Raw genomic sequence first — 21,402 nt, 5'->3', positions numbered from 1 at the left:
ATAAGAGACACATCATAAATGTTCATAGCTATGCTGATGACACACTGCTTTACATTGCTGTGTCTCTTGATGACTTAGGTCCATTAGATGCCTTTTTTTAAACTGCATTTTATACATCAAGTTATGGATGGCAGAGAATTTTCTACATTTTCTACAGCTCAGTCAGGACAAGAAGTCTTGGTTGTTGGTATTGACTCTCAGAGAGAGAGAGGGGGAAACTGAATACAAAACTAGAAGCACTGACATTAAACTCCTCTCAACAAACTTGTAAAAAAAAACCTGGGATGTGAACACATGTCTTCAGTTTTAAACACAGCAGTGTTCTGAGCTAAATGCTGTTTTGTTTAGCAGATGTAATGTTTACTATGTTTGGCATTTTAGCTAATTTGCTAATTGGCAGTAAATCCTTTCCTCATAGGGTCTTAATTTTTGAAAGTGAAATCAAACAATAGACTACATTAAATCAGTCCTTCATTCTAAAAGGATGCAGTCGTTAGCTTGCACCTCAGAAGGCTCCAGTCCACGTCTGTGGCTTCCTCCCATAGTTAATAGGTTAATTAGTGTGAATGTGTTTGTCAGCCCAATCCCAGCTGACAGGCTCCAGTCCCCTGTGACCATGATAAGGACGAGGGGTTAGAAGATGTATATGTATTCCTGTTGATTGATCCCCTGGTATTTATAACAGTATATATTTAACCATACTGCTTGTTAATAAAATGTTTAAATAAATAAATAAATCAATAAATAATAATAAATAAATAAATGCATAGATAGTACTACTTTGCCCTGTGTGTTCATACTGTGTTTTTCCCTGAAGGCTATATAAACATGGCCAACCTTCTTAATTACCAAGGCTGGACTTTAAATAAAAAGAAGGAATATAGACTACAAGTCATAATCATGAAACAAAACAGTTGTCACATTGAGAATGGATACTTTTACCCGCATTCAATCCCAATTACTATAAATATATGTGTTAGGCTGACAAATGAAGTACAGTATATGATACCACTCTTCTTTTTTTTCAAACGTGTTGAATTACAAACATCTGGCTAAAATTTATAGACTTAATATTGAAAAACTATTAATATGCTGATTATGAAAACTGAATATTGCTGCCAAAAGGAATTGTGGGATGTCTCCTTTCCTTTTGTAAAGGATGGTCCAGTGTATCTTATATATTAAAGGAGATAAGAAAGGAAGGGATGAAGCACCTTTCCATTTAGAGAATCCGACCAGCTGCCACATAGATACCTCCAGGTCATTTCACTCAAGTATAAAAATATTCGACTATATGGTTTGGGAACCATTAAAGTCTGTACACAACTTCATGAAAGCTTCCCTTCCCTGAGTGTACTGGATCTTGGCAAAGAAGAAAAAGACATTCACAGACTCTGTTGTCATGGGTGAGGTAAAGGGTGACAAAATTAAGACTAGCATGACATGTGGTATTAAAAATGTACCCATGTCTGACACTTTAATATGCTGGGCTGAAATTCTTGCTGAAGATGTTTTTGAAATGCACGACTTGTTCGATTTTTTTGACGGCGGATGCTTTAAAACTTAAAGAAAATGCTGAAAATGTCTGGTCTATCACATTTCTTTCAAAACCTAGCACAATTAACAAGCTGGGCTGAATAAGGCAGTTTGTCTGGATGGAACGAATAAAAATAGTCTTTCAGATAGATTTAAATTACCTCATTGTAGACATGTCCTTGAATGATGGGCCGGAAGAATAAACTTAAGGTGTCACTAACGCATACAATAATGAAGACTGCAAAGGTGGAAGGAGTAGTACTTTAACAATATTGCTGTGGCCCTGGAAGGATCATGTAAGGGAGATGGGCTCAAAATAACAGCGAGGAAGAGAGGTAGAGGGGATTTCTTTAAAGATTAGAGCAAATTAGTCTGAGCGGAGCAGAGAGAAACCGGAGAGAGAATCCCAGCGAGCACTTTTCTGGTGATTAGCCGGTGAAAAGCCTTTCGAGGAAGCTGAACCAGAAATGTAGTCATTGAAAATGCAGTTGAAAAAATGGTCATAAGCATCCAGACCGTTACACAGATGTCTAAAAAACTTTCACTTCTCAACCAAATATAGTTATAGCCAAGACGGCTTTTCACTGGCTAATGCTTCCCGGGGTATGACTCAGAAGTGAGAGGGAAGACTTGAGGTGCCACTTGAGGAAATTAGGTTTTTAGCCTCTGAGCAAAAGGGATTATCTTGTTGAAATGGAAAAGTGCATTCCAACACTGGGTTATAAAAAAAAAAAGAGGCAAATCTGATGACATGACGGCAGGTCACAGGTTGGCGTGTAGGACGGGCAATGGCCTGTAGGTGTTGATTTGTGGCAACTTTAGCAGCCTCATACTTCTTGTCAGCGTCAACGAGTTTGAAAATCTGAGCAGCCACAGGAAATTTTTGGGAGGCTGATGACAAGTCAGACAGCAAAGGTTTGGACGAGCCTTTGGGGCTGAAGTGAATATTTCGAGAGGCGAGCAAGGAGTGTGTTTCAATAGTTGAGACAGGAGTTGATTTAAAGAGTGACCCCACACCCCTGTATTTTAGATAGAGGAATGTGAAAATGTTTCATCTTATGGGAAAAATTCATGCATATTTGTATGTTTTTTTAAGAATCTGCTTCATAACCGTGTGAAGATTGAAGAAAAAACTGTGAGCAACCGTGGGGAATACCCCTTTAACTCTCACCAGGCATGGCTGCGCTCGGTTCAGTCTGTGCTGCAGCTGGCGGAGCTGATCGTGGCCGTGCTAAACAATGATTGTGATGCCACCAGAAGCGTCTCTCCGCTCCACGGAGAATATGCAATTGTTTTATATTTGACGGATGCCGCGACAAGCCGTGTCAAGCAGCATAGAGCTGATCGAGCTGGCTGTAAGTCAGACACGGAGAAGCGGAGAGAATGCAAAGAATTTTCAAAATAAAACACATAAAAACAGACGAAAGGGAAACTATTTAACTATGTAGCCTAGTTAATTGTAGGAGAAACACAAAAACCAAAGAAAAAATGATCAAATCTGAGCATGTTAACAAAATCTGGCAAGCAAATCGTTCCACAAAACAGTGTGCCATCACAGAGCCGTGCCCGGTAGAACCCAGGGGTTACAGAAATAGGTTGAGCTCAATGAAAACACACAGGCATGCTCTGAAACACGATCGATTGTTAGATAGCTCACAGCTAATGTCCAAACAGTCTGTACATAAGCTATCTGGAGCACAAAAGTTAACAACAACAACACAACGAGTAATAGGAAGCAAGAAATTTGCTTCCCTTTCTGTTAAACTACACCCAACATCACGGCTGTGATGATGTATTTGATGTATGCTGCATGGGGTGTCATCAGTTCCAAAAAAACAAACCAGATTATTAAACTGTGTGAAGTTACTTTAAACTTGAAGAAGAGCTGAATCTCTGGTGAAGAACGTTGCAGTCCTGCAGGTTTTTAGGCTGCAGCTGCAACATTGAGCATGAGCGCCTTCATCTAGTGTCACATCTGGATTCTTGAAGCGTCAGTGTGCGTCAGTCAAACTATTTGTACATCATTTTAGCTTACAGCAAATGCAAAACATCCTGCTGTCAATGAGGGGGACTGGACGTTCATGGTGTTGAGAGAGTTCAAACTCTGACTTACTTTGTCCATCAGACTGTAAGTTTGGGAAAGTGACAAAAATTGTTGGAGGCAGTCCCCTTCACAATTCAATCGTCAGGAAAGCGGTGGTGGGTGTTTCTTCAACTTCAAGCTAAATTTCTCCATACATTTCTATGTAATGTCCTTTGTTGAGGAGTAGATTGCTTGCCAGCAGCTAGGTGGTGGATGTTTCAGATGATGTCTGGCAATGGCACGTTTGAAGTGTATGGATGCCTTTAGCAGTGTTAAGAAGGGTCAAGGTGGCACTGTCACTGCTGACAGAAAAGAAAAGTAGATGGCAGCGGCATCTTTGTCATGTTGAGAAATCAAGCAGGAGTTTTAAACAAAATTTAGAGAACAGCTACTATAGACTGGAGACCAGTCTGTGGCACCTTTACAGAACTCTTTTTGACTTGATCTTTCTCGTAACAGTTTTGTTGATCAATGTTTTTTTAATAATAAAGATGATAAAGAGAGGCCATGTGCAACAGCTTGTTTAAGATTATTGTTGTTGTATGTCCTTTCAAACATTTTTATAACCTTAAATGGTGCCAGATGTTGTTTTTGACGCTGTGATGAGCAGAGCGATTGGCTTCAGACTGTAATCTGGAGGGAGTGTTTATTATTTTAATGTACTCTTCTCTCGCAAACACTCAGATACAGATATGCTTGCAGGCAGTTGATCATGACTCACGCTAAAGAAATAAGCTGGAAGCTGTTTGTTACTACCTCAGTAACCCTGCATTCATTAACTATCAAGCTTTATATGAAGATAAATAAAATAAAAAAGCAGTGAAATGAGTTTTGGACAACCTTCGCAGTGTGAACTGTGGGAGGAAAAGGCACTTTAGTCTGAACAGTGTGAGGTCTGGGTCAAATATCAGGACTGATACAGCTCACCCACAACTGATTACACCTGCCCAAACAGCTGTCACAACCATGACTCCTTTCACTCTTATCATCAGTTGGTGCACATCTGAATATTAGCACTGAAATAAATCATTTTAGTTACTCTTCTGAACAGTGTCTTCTATGCTGAGTCAAATAAAGCAAAAAAAAAAAAAAAAAAAAAAAAATTTCCTTCCGTACTTAACTGAATACAAGAATTCAGCCGTCTTCTTGAGCCACACTCTTTTCTTTAAATGTATTGAAGATGTCTGTAAAAGCTGTTTTATGAGCCTCGGATCAATTACTGCCTCACGGTACAGACAAGCAATGAAAGAGCATTTGCAATCAGAGTCCAATCTCTTCAAAATGTGCTGGAAGGGCAATTTTAGTGTAATAAAAAAATATGAGCTTGATTAATCTGAAATTCAATACCAATTAGAATAACATTAAACATTCCTCCAGGGACTCTGCAACACTGAACTTCTCAGAAACCTGGCATGTGCAGCTGCAGAGAAAAAAAAACCCCTTGATGATGTGTTAAGTGTGACACACATGTTTTGCAGTGACTGTGTTATAAAATCAAAGCGCTGTGGAGTAATAAAGCGTGAATCATGACTTATGAGTTATCTCTGTGAGATCTGCAACCAATTGCATATATTTATATATATTTTTTCATTTTCCAACAATTCAATTTGAGCCACAGCTGGAGAGCAGGCTGCAGCACATCTCTAGATTTGATCAAATAGACTTTTCAGTATCACTTGAAGAAAATAAGAATGTACGAATGCAATATAATAGCTAATGCTTTTTTTCAGCCCCCTAAATATGAAGAGATCAAATTCGCGATCGATTCAAAGCGAGGCAGGAAGAAAGAGGGAAATGCACGACTTCTAATCGGCAACCTTGCAGTGATTCCGCCTCCCCCTTTTTTCCTCTCCGTCTGACAGAGCGTTTCCCCAGAGCCTCAGCTCAAACTGCAGAACCGTTCTGTGTGGCAACTGTTGAACAAAATGGACTCTCACAAGGAGGAGAGAAAAAAAAATCCCCACAGGAAAACAGGAGAGGAAGAAAATCAATGCAAGGAAGGGGATTTTAAAATAGGAAAGAAATCAAGGGACTGGGAAGAAACGACAACAAAAAAGAAAATGGAAACGGGAGAGGAGGTGAAGGAGGAGGAGACACACTGAGGGACAGAAAGGAAGAGAGGATCAAGCTAATGAGATGATCAATAAAAGCATTTGAAACCATGCAAACCATGCTTCATCTGATCCAGAGACATTAATGTCTGCTGGTGAACGTCGTATTCACACAGTCTGCTTTCAGTCTCACACTAAGCTGCTGCTGTCTGGATGGTTGCAGTGGAAGGCTGTGTGAGAGACAGAGCTTGCTAATGAGCACATTGGGAGGAGCTGCCTTGTTGTTCTGTTGAATGTTATTTCGAAAATATTGCAACCAAGAGACTGGGGCGGGAAGTTAACTCAAGCTGTCAAAAAAATCTTTCAATCTGGGTTAATTGCTCAGGGAGTCGGAGCCTCATGACCATCATTAGAGATGTGTTTTTTTTAACATCCTCTCAAATGTACCTGTTATTTAATTTGAGTTGGAGAGAATTGTTTTAATTAGTCGCTTCTACAGTTGCTGACATCAGTCTTTCTGTTGCCCTTTCCTTTATTTCACTCAATCAGTTTGGTAGCAGTTGATCCACGTTCAAATCTGGGTCATAGGCTCTTGTTTCAAGCCTCTAAATCATTCTCGGGAGTACACCTGGGAGTTAACATACAGCGGTAAAATCTCTCATGCAATCTGTTATGAGCAGTGTTCAAGCTGGTTTTAATCACAATGTTGGTGGGACACTGTGTTTACTGTCGAGAGACTGGTGTGAAAATGGATCACTGTCACAGTTTGTTGATTCAATGCACCACAGTTTGGTTCTAGAGAAAAAAAAAACCTTGATGTGTTAAGAAACAAATAAATAAAAAGAGAAGAAAAAATAAAAGACTGAATTAAAGAAAAGTTAGTTTAGACATTTATTTGACCAAAAGATCAAATAATGTCACAGTTTATTTAGTTTTTCATGTTTTATTTTGTAATTCTCCTCCGTCTTCCTGTCTATGGTTTTACTTCCTGCCTTTGTTTTTTAAATATTTGTTCCACCCTGATTAGTTTTTATCTGTGTCTCATCATCTTGCCTTCACTTTTGTATTTAGTCTCTGTGTTTCTTAGCTTCAGTTTGTATGTGTTCTGTTCTCTCTCTCGTAACTTTCATAGTTTCCCCTTTTTTGTAAGTCGCTTTGAACAAAAGCATCAACTAAACGTAAATATAAATGAAATGTGTCAGTTCTCCAGTCCACTGTTCTGTCTCTGTCTTCCTGCTCTGCATTTGTCTTTGTTTGGACCTCTTATTGGAATAATCTTGTTTTCCATCTTTGGATTGTAAGTTACCTCCATGTCTGCATTTTGGTCATCTTCTTGAACAAATCTGTAGGAAATGTGTGTACGAATACTGAAGAATATTGTATGTACTGAAACAAAGATATCCTCTCCAAACCTCAATATTAAAGCTTCTGTAACTGGATCAACTTTTCTGCAGTTGTTCCTCCAATTACTTTTTAAGCTACATAAAATAGCAGCTCAGCTTTGTAGCAAAACGTGTATTCAAGATTCAATCAACAAAGTTGAGTGAAAAAACTGTAAATTAAACTATGAGTGACTTAATTAGATATGCAGACGTCCAACCCTAATCAGAGCTGCAGGGCTGATTGCAGAGTGGTGCTGAACAGGTGAAACATTGAGTGCCAAAGATCGTTCTAACCATGAACAATGCTCTTGTTCCTTCACTGAAATAGCACACCGAAATGTCTGAGTGTAATGGATATTCCACCTCTCTATGCCACTGCAGCAGTAATAACCTCAGTTCAGCGCTGTAAAGATGGTCAGACTCTCCATTATAACCACTCAGAAATAAAAAATTATGATATGCTGTAAAACAGAAGATCAAATATTCTGTATGGTTGACATCGTGTTATTTTCCATTTCAAAGATTCTGTAGATTTGGAATGAATTGTTAAAAAATATTACAATGTTTTATGTTTTTAATATCAGTTTTCATTCTCTGCAATCCTGCAAAAATAGTGATATATTCCCAGGAGGTAATAATTTTAACCCTCAAACCTAACTTGAACTCTTGGAGGAAAATCTGCTCAGAAACTGGTAGAGGACATCTGCCAAACTCCCCTGACGTCAGACTGGTATTTTAGAGCGGCTCCAGGAGCTTTCTGGTAAGGATGTGTTTGCTGTGGCAGCGACTGTCCATCTTCAGACTGATGGCACAGTATCAGGCAGCAGCAGAGAGGACACACTCACCAGGCCTGAGACTTCCTCCTGGGCACACTCTGTCTTGTCCACTTGGAGTGAGGGGTCAGGTGGTAAATCAGCTGACGGCAGATCTTGTTGGTGGACTTGATCGAGTCGGTCTCCTGCAACACGGAAAAAGGACAATAAAGAAGAACAAATAGAAATCTAGTTAATGCGGCAAATCAAAAACAAACAGTAGTGTTCATGAATAAATGCATTTGAGCCTGAGCACGTTTGAGGAAACAGAACAAGCCAATAAACTGTATATTTGTCTGGTTTCAAAAGGTTAGATATCTACAAGGTGAAAGTCATTTATAAGTGTTGGATGCTTGCTCTCCCTTTCTTTCTTCTTTCTTTCTTCCTGCAAACTACAGATGTACTGATTTTCACATAGCCACAAAGTGTTTCTTTCTTTTCCTTTGAATACAGCTGCTTCAAACATTTTCCACATCGAAACAATTTATTTTGCCTGCCTCCTCCTCCGTGTCTCTCCTCCCCCTCCTCTTTGCCTTGTCTTTTCTTTCTCCCGCCTCCGTCAAAGACTTTAAATGCAATGGGATGTGCTGAGCAGGGTAAATCTAATTAATGGTACAACACGACAACAAGAGAGAGGCAATGTGACGACGGAGAGAAAAAAAAAGATGGGGGCAATTTACCTTAAGGCGATTAACCATTTCCGCTGCCACTTCTTTTCTTGGGTGACAAACAAACATGCCTCATACTTTAAACTTAAATTCAGCGCTGCTGTTTCAGCCACATGGATGACCGAGCATGACGTTAAAGCAGTGCGTACTGATTTGCAATATGAAAGCAGTCTTAGAAAATTGGAATCTGTGGTCCAGAAGAATTAACAAAGTCAATAAATTAATGGAGGCATTAATCTCTATCCTGTAAATTTGGGTGCATCAAAACAAAACATTAACTGTCTGAAATGGATGTCCATAAACATCAAAACATTCACAAATTCAGCCTTCAATATGTCCTTGAATATATGATGTAAATAAATATCAGTGTGGTAGTATATCCCGGCCATAGACAGCAGCTGCCAGGCCTTAAATCCAGCACATTGCCTCTAAATCCTCGTCACGTCTGACACAGAATCCCGCCACGGGTCGCCAGCCAGTCAGGAAAACATTGCTGCTGGCTACCTCACTTTCCCTCCCTTCCCCCTGGGCTTTCCTCCCCAAAGCAAACAGCGATAAGATTAGAGTTTCTTACAGGCGATTATCATCTGGACTCGGTAAGTAAAAACTAGACCACAGCGACTTTATCTCAAGGCAAACCATCTCTTCCTAAAAGAGATAACTGCAGACTTTAGATAACCGTAATGGCTGCTGGCTTTGTGTTTTACAGCCACTCTGAGCTGCTTCTGTAGGTGTCTTCACCCTCATACCTGAGTCTGAAATGTAATTTGAATTTTAATATTTCTGATTTGCATGCTACAAGTGGATATGCTGACACGCAGTCTGGATAAATCAGGATCTCAATCTTAACAGAACAGTCCTTTATTTTATTGATCACATAAATCTGAACATAATTCATTAGCATAATTGAGTAGGTTGCCTTAACGATGAAAAAAAAAATTATGTTGTTCTAACCCTTTGTATTTGGACTATATCTTTAGGGACTGCACCAAAATTACCTGAGTGGTGAGCAGAGCTGAACCTAATGTTTCCCTTGTAACAAAGCAAACCTCTTCAGGGTTATTAATGTTTCCTTTGAAGCCTCCTCTTGACTCAGTCTTCCCCAAAATATGTCAAACCAACAGGTCAAATTTAACAAAATGTGTTGTTTACCCATGATGTCTGCGGCGATGACAAATAAGAATGACAAATAAACCAGTTTTATGATGATGAAGTACAGATATTATGTGGTTAGGTTTAGGAAAACATGATTTGTCTGTCTACCATGTTAAAGTGTGACGTTTTGATGTCGCCTGAATTATTACTACAGCCACCAGAAGGCTAAGTCATTTGAACATGAATATACATTGTTTTAAGGACATTTGCTGAAAAACCTGATGCTGTCAGATGCTACAACTTTGTAATGTAACTATTTATTCAATGTGGGAGCGGCATGGTGGTGCAGTGGTTAGCACTGTAACTTGAATACGACAGCCGGCTGTGGCCTTTCTGCGTGGAGTCTGCATGTTCTCCACGTGTCTGTGTGGCTTCCTCACACAGTAAAAGACATGCAAATTGATTGGTGACTCTAAATTGCCCATTGAGGGCATGAATGGTTGTTTGTCTCTATGTGTCGGCCCTGTGATGAACTGCCGACTTGTCCAGGCTGTACCCCGCCTCCCGCCCAATATGAGCTTGGATCGCCTCCAGCCCCTCATATGTCCCTGATGAGGATAAAAAAAGATGGATAGATTTCTGTAACAAGCCTTAATTTCTAATAAAGTTAGCAAAGAAAGCTGAAATAGGATATAAATCTAGGATGAGGAAAAAAATACACCCACACTAATTTCCTACGTACCTGACCTTCAGCCAAAAGAAAAATGACCATTATAGCACCATTCACCTTTTCTGACCCCCATCCCCCCTCATAATTTCCCTTGCAAACAGCAAGCGGTGTCTGTAGTCTCACAACAAACTTCACAGTGGACTCCAGGAGCAGCAGCTTCCCCAGTTTGATCCCACCTGCCACCTGTCAGAGCCCTCAAAATGCTCTCATTGTTAGTGTCAAAGCCACATTGCCCAAAACGCCTCGGCCCTGTTGACCTCAGCATGACAACCGCTGGACACCTGCCCACACTTTTCCATATGATGCAACCGAGATAGATAATGTTGCACACCTGCAGGTCCTGGAGCACAGCTGCAGACTATCTGCCTCTGTGCCCAAAGAGCACAGTAGCAGCGGGGAAGACAGACCACGCGGTGCCACTGCAGACCCAGCGCCTCTCGTAGGCCCTTCCATTCATGCCTGACCCTCTGTATCCAGGCCATAGCATGCAGGTGTCCCCCTTTGTAGCTAAGCCTGAGGTTTAGCTGTCATTTAATCTTCCAGTTTCGGGTCATCATGAAATCATTTTTTTTTTAGTTTAGAGGCTTGTTTATCACATTGTTTTGCTACTGATGACATAAATAAGCAGATCCAGTTTCCTGGATACAATTTATTAATTGCAGTTGTAGTAGAAGCAGTTCATGCAAGAAATTGATTGCCTGATAAAACCACAACTTGTGTTTTTTATATTTCAGCCTTCGTATGAATTGAACAAGAAATAACTTGCTAATTAGTGAGCTTTGAAGATGCTAGGAGGTAGAATTTGTTATGTTTGGACAGAAACAGACTAGCTGTTTCCTCCCTGTTTCCAGTCTTTGTGGTAAGCCAAGCGAACTGGTTGTTGGCAGTAGCTTTATATCTACCGTAGTGGTGATAAATCTTCTCGTCCAGCTCAGCAACAAAATGTATTTCTAAAGGAATCAACCTATTCCTTTAATTAGTCCCCAATGACTCCTGTAGCTGTAAAATTATTTTCCAGAAGGACAAAATTAAAATGTGCTTTCTCCTGCTCAATCTGTGTGGAGGATTCCAACATAATAAAACTTAATATGTTACCTAATATTGAATATATTAGAGACACCAAGATGTGCACAGTGATCCATTATGCTCACGGGGAAACACCTACACCGCAATATGATTTCACATGCTTCTGTATTTGCCATAACAAAAACTGACAATTCACTGTTGTCCCAACAGCATGACAAGAAATATGACGCACGCACTTAGGCATGGCTAATAAATGCGGACATGCTGCCTCTCCAGTTCTTGTCCTGTTAATTAATTTGAATGTTTTGAACACACCGTTTCATAATTCATGAACATAACAAGCTATATTTAGGACACCATACCCGTTTTGGACACTGCAGGTCCCGAGCGAGACTGAGCAGCAGCTCATGTGAAATGGGGTCCACGAGGTTGAGGAAAGCGGCGTTCTTGTACAAAATGTCATTGAGCGACGTTCCCTGGAGTCCCAAATCCTGCAAGAAAAGAAAAAAAAAGGAGAGGAAAGTTAACTTTGTAACAGGTAGTAGTAGATTAAGGGTAGCCATGTATGAGCTACAATTAATTTAATATTCAAGTGACATTTCATGGATACTTTAATGAAAATAGATTGTCAATGTTTAGAAGCCTCATCTCCTTTCATCTTGTCCTCTTATCACGCTGCGGGCTGATAACATTTTGCCACCGGAGTTGTATGTTAAAACCCAGTGCATTTGATTAAAGCTGAGGATGGTGACTGTGTGCATATATGTGTGTGTGTGTTGGGAGTAAAGTTTAAGTACAGTTATACTCTCCAGTGAAGAGACTTGTTCTTGTTCCTCCTCTCATTTGCAGGTTTCAGTTGCAGGTTTTCCAGTTGGAAAACAACTAAACCATCTGAGGGAATTATCTTTTGATTCCCATTAAATGTACTTCTTCATACAAGTAAAATATTGTGTTTATGAGCAGAACAGTACAATAAAACCAGCGCACATCCCCAGCGATTGATGTTATTCGTATCATCTTCTTTCTATTTGCGGTAATGTAAATATGTTAAAGCTGCATCTTCGGGTAATGCTGACACGTCATTAGCAGGCTGGCCTTTGAGATGTAATGTTTTTAAGACACATCAAATAGTCTCTCCAGCATGCCACATCCACCACCTTTTCAGGGAAGATATCACACACACACACACACACACACACACACACACACACACACACAAGCAGAAACCAAACAACAAACAGCAGGGAAGACATGAAACTAAGCAGATGAAAGAAAATGATGAAAGGTTGGGTGGAAAGAAAGTCAAAGCAAATATCCTCTTTTTATGCATTTCTCTCCTAATCCACAACAACTTTTAAAAGATGTCTTCCTCTGCTCATACATACTGTTATATCGCCGACATATGCATGAAAAAGAACACGATTTACTGGACCAGCATCTTCTTGTTCACACTGATGAGTGTTTTCTGTCATGTAAGAAGAGTACAAAAGCTTTTAAAACAGGACGCTGGCGGTTGACGCTGTAAAACATGTTCTATACGCTCTGACAGACCTAACACTTAGAGGCACAGTGGAAGCAAAGAGGAAAACTCCCATCAGCATTTTCTCCTCCTCCAGCTTTTGGGTTGATTTATTACAGCGGAGCTCTGTGGGATTCCCTGACGCTGGACTATCCTGCAGGCCAGCTCCCCCCTTCAATAAACCTCATTTAGTGCAGACTGAGGGTACCACGTGTGTCCATAAATGGAAACACGGAGGAATTAGAGGATTATTTTATGATGATGATGAAGTGTTAAGCAGCTGCAGCATCAGATATGCGGCTTTGTGAGGGATTCACGTCTGGAAACGAAGGCACATTTTTTAAAAATACACACAGAGATCTGAGCCCGTGGATTAATCTGATGGAGTCACTAATCATAGAAGCAGGAAATGTTGTGCTGTTTGTCGCTGACAGGATGCCTGCGTACGTGCCTGCGGATCCCACTGCAAATGTCCTTGTGATAGCTGCATATCTAATCTGACGTCTCCCTCGTCACACAAAAAGTCTGAATAAAGCGATGAACTCAGCATTGCAGAACATCATCCCACACATGCAGTTCATTAGAATCCAATTAAATATACTGCACACTGTGACAAATCCAGTGCCACTGTTTTTCTGCTTCTTTTGTTTACTCACTTTGATTTTCTTGGACTGAAGGATTACTGGATTAATAAAATGTTGCGACCTTTTAAGCAAAATCCAAGATGTGAAGTCAAAACTAAAAAAAGTACTGGAAAGCTGCAGCTGGCAGCAACAATAAATTGGCAAGTAGGACAGTCAGTCAATATGTCAGCTTAGTCATACAGTATGTTATGTGGCAGTAGGTAGATTCCTTTAAGGCTTCTTCTGGAGCACTCTTAATATGTACATGAACAGGACACATCTCTATCTGCTACACTGGTGCAACCTTTTCCTCAAAAAAGGGGGACTTTCTGTACAAAGTGTACTTTAAACAAGTTTTTCAATCTAAATAAATATAATTCACTAATAAAATGAGTCAAGCAAGCACACATAAACCAAGTGCCACCAACCATGTTGTCCCATTTTCAAATGATCTCCCTGAAGCTCATCACATTTTGGGAAATATGGTTATTTGCTTTCCTGTTGAGAGTTAGATGAGAAGATCTCTACACTCTCGTGTCTGTACAGTAACTTTAAAGCTATCGTCCATCCCTTCAGCCACGCTCTCTCATTCTCAGCCCTCTCGATTGTTGATGAATCCAAATGTTCGGACTTCATCGCTCTTGCAGTTACGCAGAGTTTGTAAATGCATTTGAAAATCTGCAAGTCTGCTAAACCCGTCCAAGCCTACAATTCAAGCATGTCCACAGGGGGCCTCACTTTCTGCAGACTTCCAGAGCTCAGCCTGAGGTGCAGACTTCCCCAGACGTCACTGGTTTAATTAAAGATGATTCATTGTAATGTGGATGTGACGTGGTAGTTTTTTTAATTGAAACAATCAGAACATTTCCTTCATTAAAACCTTGAATCGTGTAGACCAGAAGTGATGTTCAACCAGATCATGACAAAGAAGTATGACTGTTCAAAAGTTTCCACAGCAATGAATGAAACAGATGTGAGGCTTGTTTATCAGCGGCTTGTAACCTTTCAGTCGCCCCCGCAGACTTGACATGATGATGAAGTACACAAGGACTCAGTCTAAGTCCATAGGGTGGATTTTTAGATCCAATCTTTTTGTCCCTGCCTACATCCCCTGCTCTCTTCTTGCAGGTTGTATACCTTCCCCTAACTCAACACTAACTCCATCCTTGACTTGTCCACAGTCATCCCCTTTAGACTTTCTCACTCCCACTTCCAGCCACTCCTTACTGCTCTGCAGTCATCCGACACCTCGCCCACCTCCTCACCTGCATCTTATGTCCTCATCAGCCTTGCAGATACTTAACCAGCCCATCCTGCCTTGTGTTTTTTGTTTTCGAACTTCTGCAACCTAAACCTGGACCTGTTCCTGCCTATAAGCCTTCCTAACTAATAAATCCTGTTTGCCTCGAATGTCTGCACTTGGGTCCTTTCCCCTGTTTCCACGCTTCTGCAACCCCTCGACACTTAGCTTAGCATAAAGACTGGAACCAGCACCTCTAAATGACACATTGTATCTTGTTTGTTCGATCTGTCCAAAAACATCTTGACATTCTGGTGGATTTTAATATTTTAAACAGAGCCAGGCAAGCTGGTTCCCCCTGTTTCCAGTCTTAATGTGGGGAAATAGAAAGAGGGTGAAGACATGCAACAACAAAATATACATATTTTGATCCTAATCATATTACTGGATGTTTAGAAAGACACTGCATCAGTTTATGCTGAAGTATTAAAGTTGAATAAAATGAACAAATTAGTGTGTTGTGACAGCTAACCTTAGTCTTTATACACTACAGAAAACACCTTTAATTAGTGTCTTCTCCATCGCCGCACATTGGTTTATCAGGGTGTACGTTGGAGGGTGTAATTGATATGAGTATTTGCTGATTCTTTGTTTACTAATGAATATCTAGGAGATCCCAAACTAATTAACTTAATGGCCCAGAAGGCAGATCTGTGATGGAGATACAGCGTAGGGCCTGGTGTTATTGGTTCTTCTTTTTTAATGACATCCCCGATGTGAGACAAACATGTTCCAGCATCCATCGTCTCAAGGTGATTATCTCCAAATCCGTCCGTCTCTGAGAGGAAAAGCTGGAGAACAACAGGAGATCCACTGCCAGTATTTTATAATTTTTTTTTAAAAGTGTTGAAGAATTGTTAGTTAGACACTTGGCTTCAACCCCAACGACATACAACAGTAGCAGCGATTTGGCTTCACCTCAGTGAGAGATAGAGAGAGTAATTCGTGCTTCGTGAGCAGTTTTAATGCCGAGCTACGGGGAATGCTGCCCCTGCTCACGACCGACAAATGTACATGTTGATCTTCAAAATCCTTTTTCTCATAAGATATGACTGACTGCCTTAATAAACAGGGGCATTAAAGGAAGCTATGCATTAGTCATATCCCTCCAGCTTCACGCAAATATGACGTTTAAATTCATGCCACACCTTTTTTATATCCTCAGTTAATGGTTTCTATGCAGAGCAGAAGAGCTACCTACAAATCTGCCTTCAGTTCAGACACCCATAACTTCTCCTCAGCGTTGTTTCCAGCTTTAATCTGCACACATCTGTATAATTTATTCTATGGCAGTGTACAGATGGGCAGGGAGTTTTCATGACAGGGGGGCCCCTCTTGATCAGAAGTGCTTTTGTCTGAACTGATCTCCTTTGATCAATCCACAGCTACCAGAAGGCGTTGGAAAACTCAAGCTGAGCTCTTAAAAACTTTTTTTCCCCCTTCTCTCTAGTGTGGATGAATCAGAAAGTGAGGATTGAACCAGGGATGGTGTTTATATGGGATAAGTATAACAGATAAGAAACCTACCATACCAATAGACTGGAGCTCTGAAGCTAACGACAAAGAAGTGTTTGCACAATGCTGTGCAGCGGGGAGCGGATTAGAGCTTTTCAACAATCCCGCAGTCGAGCGTCAACCGAGTTTGTATAAACTGCTTTATGTGGATTTGTATATTTCTCTCTCATGCATATGTCTAACCTTCTTCACACAGGAGAGGGCAGAAATGGAGAGCAGACACAGCTTGCCATTCAGTTATTAACTTCCTGAGAATAGGCTATATGTCATAGGTCTTTCATTTAAGATCACAAAGTTTGTCACAATATTCATTAATTTGACTTCCTTGATTAGTTTTGGTATATTTCAAAGGGGTAACACATAATACACTCAGTGCTCTGTGTTATTGGGAGCTGATTGAATATTCAGAACATGAACTAGCTGGCTTCCTAGCCATTCCTTTTCAGACAAAACAGGTGGTTGATTCAGACCAGCGTCTCACCCAATGAGGCATAAGCTTCATTATAAGTGCTGCCTTACCCCCAAGCAGTAATAAAAGAAAGCAACAAAGTGCAAGGGCATGTCCTTTATGTCAGCCAGACATCTAAACTGTAAAACATTTATGACAAGTTGCAAAAAGTAGATGATTAAAGGACTTTTACAAAATAATCAACACACTGACACCTGCTGATACACATGCTCCGTGAAAAGTGTGATTCCCTCTAACGAAGCCATCATAAATCAATTAATGTTATGATTATGTTACAGGAGGCATGGCTAAGACCTCAGGGCATAACAGCTGTCATAACCAAGAGCAAAACAACTGGATAAACTGCTGTTTTATTATTCATATTAAGCATCTTAACTTGTAGTTTCCCAGTGAATATTATAATCTACATAAGCATTTGCAGATACAAAAAATAAAACACCTTTCAACTTGTGAATAAAAACAAACTTTTTACCCACGTGCTCATAAACAAAACCCACTTACAGCATCAATTAAACCCATCCATGACCCAGAATAATGTCAGTCTCTTACCTTTCTCAGCAGTTTGAGCACTTCAGCTGCTTGCTCCATCTTCTGCTCCCGGAGAAGCCTCTGGATCTCCCGGATCCACGCCACCCGTCTGACATACGGGCTGTGGTTGGTTTTCCGCAGCATCCCTGGGAGCTTGTCGGACTTGAGCATCAAGGAGGTAAACAAGAAGTCTCTGCCTCCACTTCTCTCGCTTTCTCCCGGGGTGTCATCCCGCTGGCGTCTCCTCTTGGACAATTTGCTTTCAAAATCGAGACTTCTCTGTCTGGTCAACTTAGAACCCATCACTCCTGAGAGGATGTGTCGATGGTAATGAGATGGTTTTTTACAACATGCAGCCAAAACATCACACTTAATCTGCAGCCGAGATGTGCAGAATGACGAAACGAGTGTTTTAAAGTTTCAAGGCTACTCTAAACTATAAAAGCATCATCATAACAATGTGTGCCCGGGATCGCCGTCGTCCCCCCGCTTGCATCCGTCCATGCACTGCCTGAGCACACTGGCATCCTTTGCTTTACTCAGAGCTGGTGCGCTCCTCAGCCAATCAGATCGTGATGCTCAACACAACCCGAGAGCGAGAGTGGTGTAGCTTCCAGCTTTGATTTTTTTTAACCCCACATCCTAACGCACAGTGACTGTGAGTCACTCAGAGGGAGAGAGAGTAGACCTGTTTAATCCAGTGTTATTATTGTTTAATTTCTAGGTTAACAATTTCATAATCTAAAGGTCTGAAATAAAGAAAAATAGATTAATAAATAAAAAAAACTCTGTTCTTTGCCTAAATGGGCAATTAATATAAGCACCTTAATACCTCTCTGACACGCCTTGAATTGTATTTTAAAGGCAAGAAATATCTCAGGTTTTCAGGCCTTATATAAACAGTTTATGATTCCTTAGAAGTTGGCTTGGTTTGGAACATGCACGATTAAGATATTTAAAGAGTTGGAAATGCTGGCAAGCTAACTTATGCACACTTATTCTTAAAACTGGACTCTTGCTTCTCACTCATTTCAACAAAAAAATCACTCTCACACCTCCAACTTTTCTGGAACGCAGCAGCTAGGCTTTTAACTGGTTTAAAAAATTTTGGCTTCCTGTGTGTTTTAGCATTGATTTTAAGATTTTACTGATTTCTCTTAAAGCCTGTTGGGGTCTGGCCCTGAAATATATCGCCAGCATGCTAACCCCATACGAGCCAGCCTTAGATCCTCCTTTAAATCATTTCTTAAAACAAATTTTTAGGCTTGACTTTCTGTGATGTCCTCTATTTTGATCTTCTATTTATTTTCTATTTTTATCTTCATCTTTTGATTGTTTATCTTTTCATTTCTTAATCTTCTATTTCTATTGATTGTCCTTTTATCATCTTTGAATCTGTTACGTTTTTATGTTTTTACTTTTCTGGATCTTATCCTGTGTGGCCTTCTGTTGGGTCTACTGCTCTGTAAAGCACTTTGTTTAAAGGGTGCTAAATAAATAAAGTTATTATTATTATGTTCGGAGGTTTTGGGGGACACTGGACAGGACTGTACTACAGTGATGACAGGTAAGAACCTGTAGGATGGGCAGTACTGAAGCTGAGTAATAACACTAAACTACCCCTGCTTAAATTGCAAAATAGCCTTGAGCTAAAGTACATTCATCAGCTATGCAGGCTGCCTGAGCTCAAGTCTGGCTGTCCATTAAATCAGGAACGGTATTGATCAAGGCCAGACAAATAAGCTGGTAGACAGATTTAATCAGATACTGAAAAACATGACCTGTAAGTTCGAGTCGAAGAGAGGCTTTAACAATTAAAGGCAAATGGCATCTTACCTCATGTGGTTTAACTGCTCTGCCTTACTGCACTGTAGAGGTGGGCTTCAAGGAGTGTCAGTACATGGTGATACCACGGTTGGTTTTCTTTTTAAAAATACGTATTTATTGAATACAAGTTGATAATACATGTACCACACACAACATGATGACACAAAATATATAAAATTGAGCACAAAGCTCACAGGATCCCTTCAGAAATTCAAATAATTAGACAAATGGCACCAGCACAGTGAGAAACTAACAAATATACATATGATAGGTAGATCATATTTAGAGCTTTATGTAGTCCCACTCTTCACTAAAGCAAAAGATATTGGCTTCACAATGTATTTTTTAAAAAATAAAATCAAATTATTTCTATATTGAACTTCTGTAAGAACAACTGAACAATAACAATGAACGTTTTACCTCATATCACTCTGCCAATCTTAACTTACATTACAGGTAAGTGTACCATAATATATAGTTCCTTTTTTGAATGAAGCGACACAATACAAATAGTTATCATAAATGAAATTATGCCAATTCTCTCACTAGAATCTACAAAATAAATGTCATCTTACAATGTTTAAACAGAATAATTGTATTAATTATCTAAAAGACACTGCTTTTCAGCTTAGTGTTAAGTTAAGTAAAATCACATTTCTTTTCTTTTAATGTATTTGTCCTTAATAGTTTTTTATTTAAAAAAAAAAAGAAAAGAAAGTCTTTGGTCAGTAGTTGGAGCAGCCTGTTAGTGTCTGCATTTGACTATCATGAAACCAAAATATGAATTTCAAACACATGACATGTGACTTAAAGATCAGATAATGTTCTAGTAGACAAATATTTTCTGACTGCCTGTAATTAACTCTGCAGTGATGTCACGGTGTACTCCACACAGCATCTTGACACACTGGAAAGTAAGGTGGATGTTCGTGGGCAATGTTACCAGACACAAAAATCCTGACTGGAATAACAAGTTAGTATAGTCTGATCCACTTTGTGTGTTTCCCATTTACAGAGCCAGCACTGTATACAACCACTGGATTTTTTCCCAGTGCGCATACAGAGCAGAAAACTAGTGGACCAGGAAGAGATATCCTACTTCTATAATTGGAGAGAGGTCTGTGTGTTCATGTATTTGTTAGTGTGTCCCGCTATTCCTCCAATCCCCTCCAAACAGGGGGCCCTGTCTTTGTTATCTGTGTTATTTAACTTTTAAATACTCATCTACTAACCACTTACTACTACTGCTAAGAAGACAAACAACAACAAGAGTTTGTTTGCCGTTGGCATGCTCATAAAATAGCTAACTGTCTAGCTGATTCATCCCACAATAACAACATCTTCAATTATCATTTTACATACACAATCTTATATTCTCACATTCATTCATATTCGAGTGCATACATTTAAATACATTTCAAGTAAATGCTTAAAAACCACATAGGAAGATATTACTTTCCAGCTCACTGGAGCCGCCTGACACTACAGGTAAATTACTCATGTTCTTCTATTAACTACAGTCATAGAATATAATTTAATATATGGATAATTCACTGCCTTGCCTGCCATCTCATTTTGAACAACTTCCTCACTTTTCAGCTGAACTCTGCGAGGACAATCATCAGAGAATGACCACAAAAATGCACTTCCTGTTGAACTAAACTCACTGACACCCTCTGGAAAGCCCGACAATCAGATGAAACAGAAGTAGGAGCTCCAGTGACGTTGCTTAAGCAGGTCCTGATTGAACTTTCAAAAAGGGGCACCGGGATGGTGGTGCAAATCATGGAAAAGCGGGTTGGAAAAAGGTGGTTGAGTGTGAGATTGCTGCAGACAAACAGAGGTCATACCGTCTTCCTACCATGGATTCCTCACCATGACAGAAATGAGCTTCCCTTCACTTAGGTCAGGTAACAGCTCCCTGTCAGGCTGACCACCACTCTCAAGCCCTGAAGTTTTTATATAGAGAGTTTTCCTTTTTGTTTCTTATTCTGTCCTCTTGGGTGAGTTGGGCAAATATACAAATACAATATTTTTTATTACTGCACTATATTAGGAAGGTTGTGTGTATATCTGTGTGGTTTTCATATATTTATCACATGCATCTTTCATCATACCCCTTCTAAATTCACTATTAATGCTGCTTTGAGGTCTGCCCTTTGCAGAGGATATTTTTAAGGGGTGGTGCCAAACGTCAAGGGGGATCACAGGAGGGTACGGCGGAAAAGTCTCAGGGGT

The 21,402-nt window shown here is 40.0% G+C and overlaps 1 protein-coding gene and 1 long non-coding RNA gene across 2 annotated transcripts in view; one reads left to right on the top strand and one right to left on the bottom strand.

The window, feature by feature from the left end:
- The window catches only part of lrrc75bb (leucine rich repeat containing 75Bb), a 31,525-nt gene extending 13,556 nt beyond the window's left edge, over positions 1–17,969 (bottom strand). Inside the window, exons 1-3 of the mRNA XM_019278791.2 lie at positions 17,359–17,969; positions 11,746–11,874; positions 7,898–8,010 (exon numbers count right to left, since the gene is read on the bottom strand). Of these exons, the coding sequence (XP_019134336.1) occupies positions 7,898–8,010; positions 11,746–11,874; positions 17,359–17,640 (524 nt within the window). The 5' untranslated portion in view covers positions 17,641–17,969. The remainder of the gene's footprint in view (positions 1–7,897; positions 8,011–11,745; positions 11,875–17,358) is intronic.
- The window catches only part of LOC113746423 (uncharacterized), a 35,245-nt gene extending 14,058 nt beyond the window's left edge, over positions 1–21,187 (top strand). Inside the window, exons 2-4 of the long non-coding RNA XR_003462849.1 lie at positions 17,368–17,515; positions 20,180–20,281; positions 20,764–21,187. This is a non-coding gene — a long non-coding RNA (uncharacterized LOC113746423). The remainder of the gene's footprint in view (positions 1–17,367; positions 17,516–20,179; positions 20,282–20,763) is intronic.
- The last annotated feature ends 215 nt before the right edge of the window (positions 21,188–21,402 follow it).

This window comes from Larimichthys crocea, chromosome IX (assembly GCF_000972845.2).
Source record: "Larimichthys crocea isolate SSNF chromosome IX, L_crocea_2.0, whole genome shotgun sequence".
NCBI lineage: Eukaryota > Metazoa > Chordata > Actinopteri > Sciaenidae > Larimichthys > Larimichthys crocea.
Note: the sequence above shows the minus strand (reverse complement) of the source record. Positions and strands in the feature narration are given on the sequence as shown.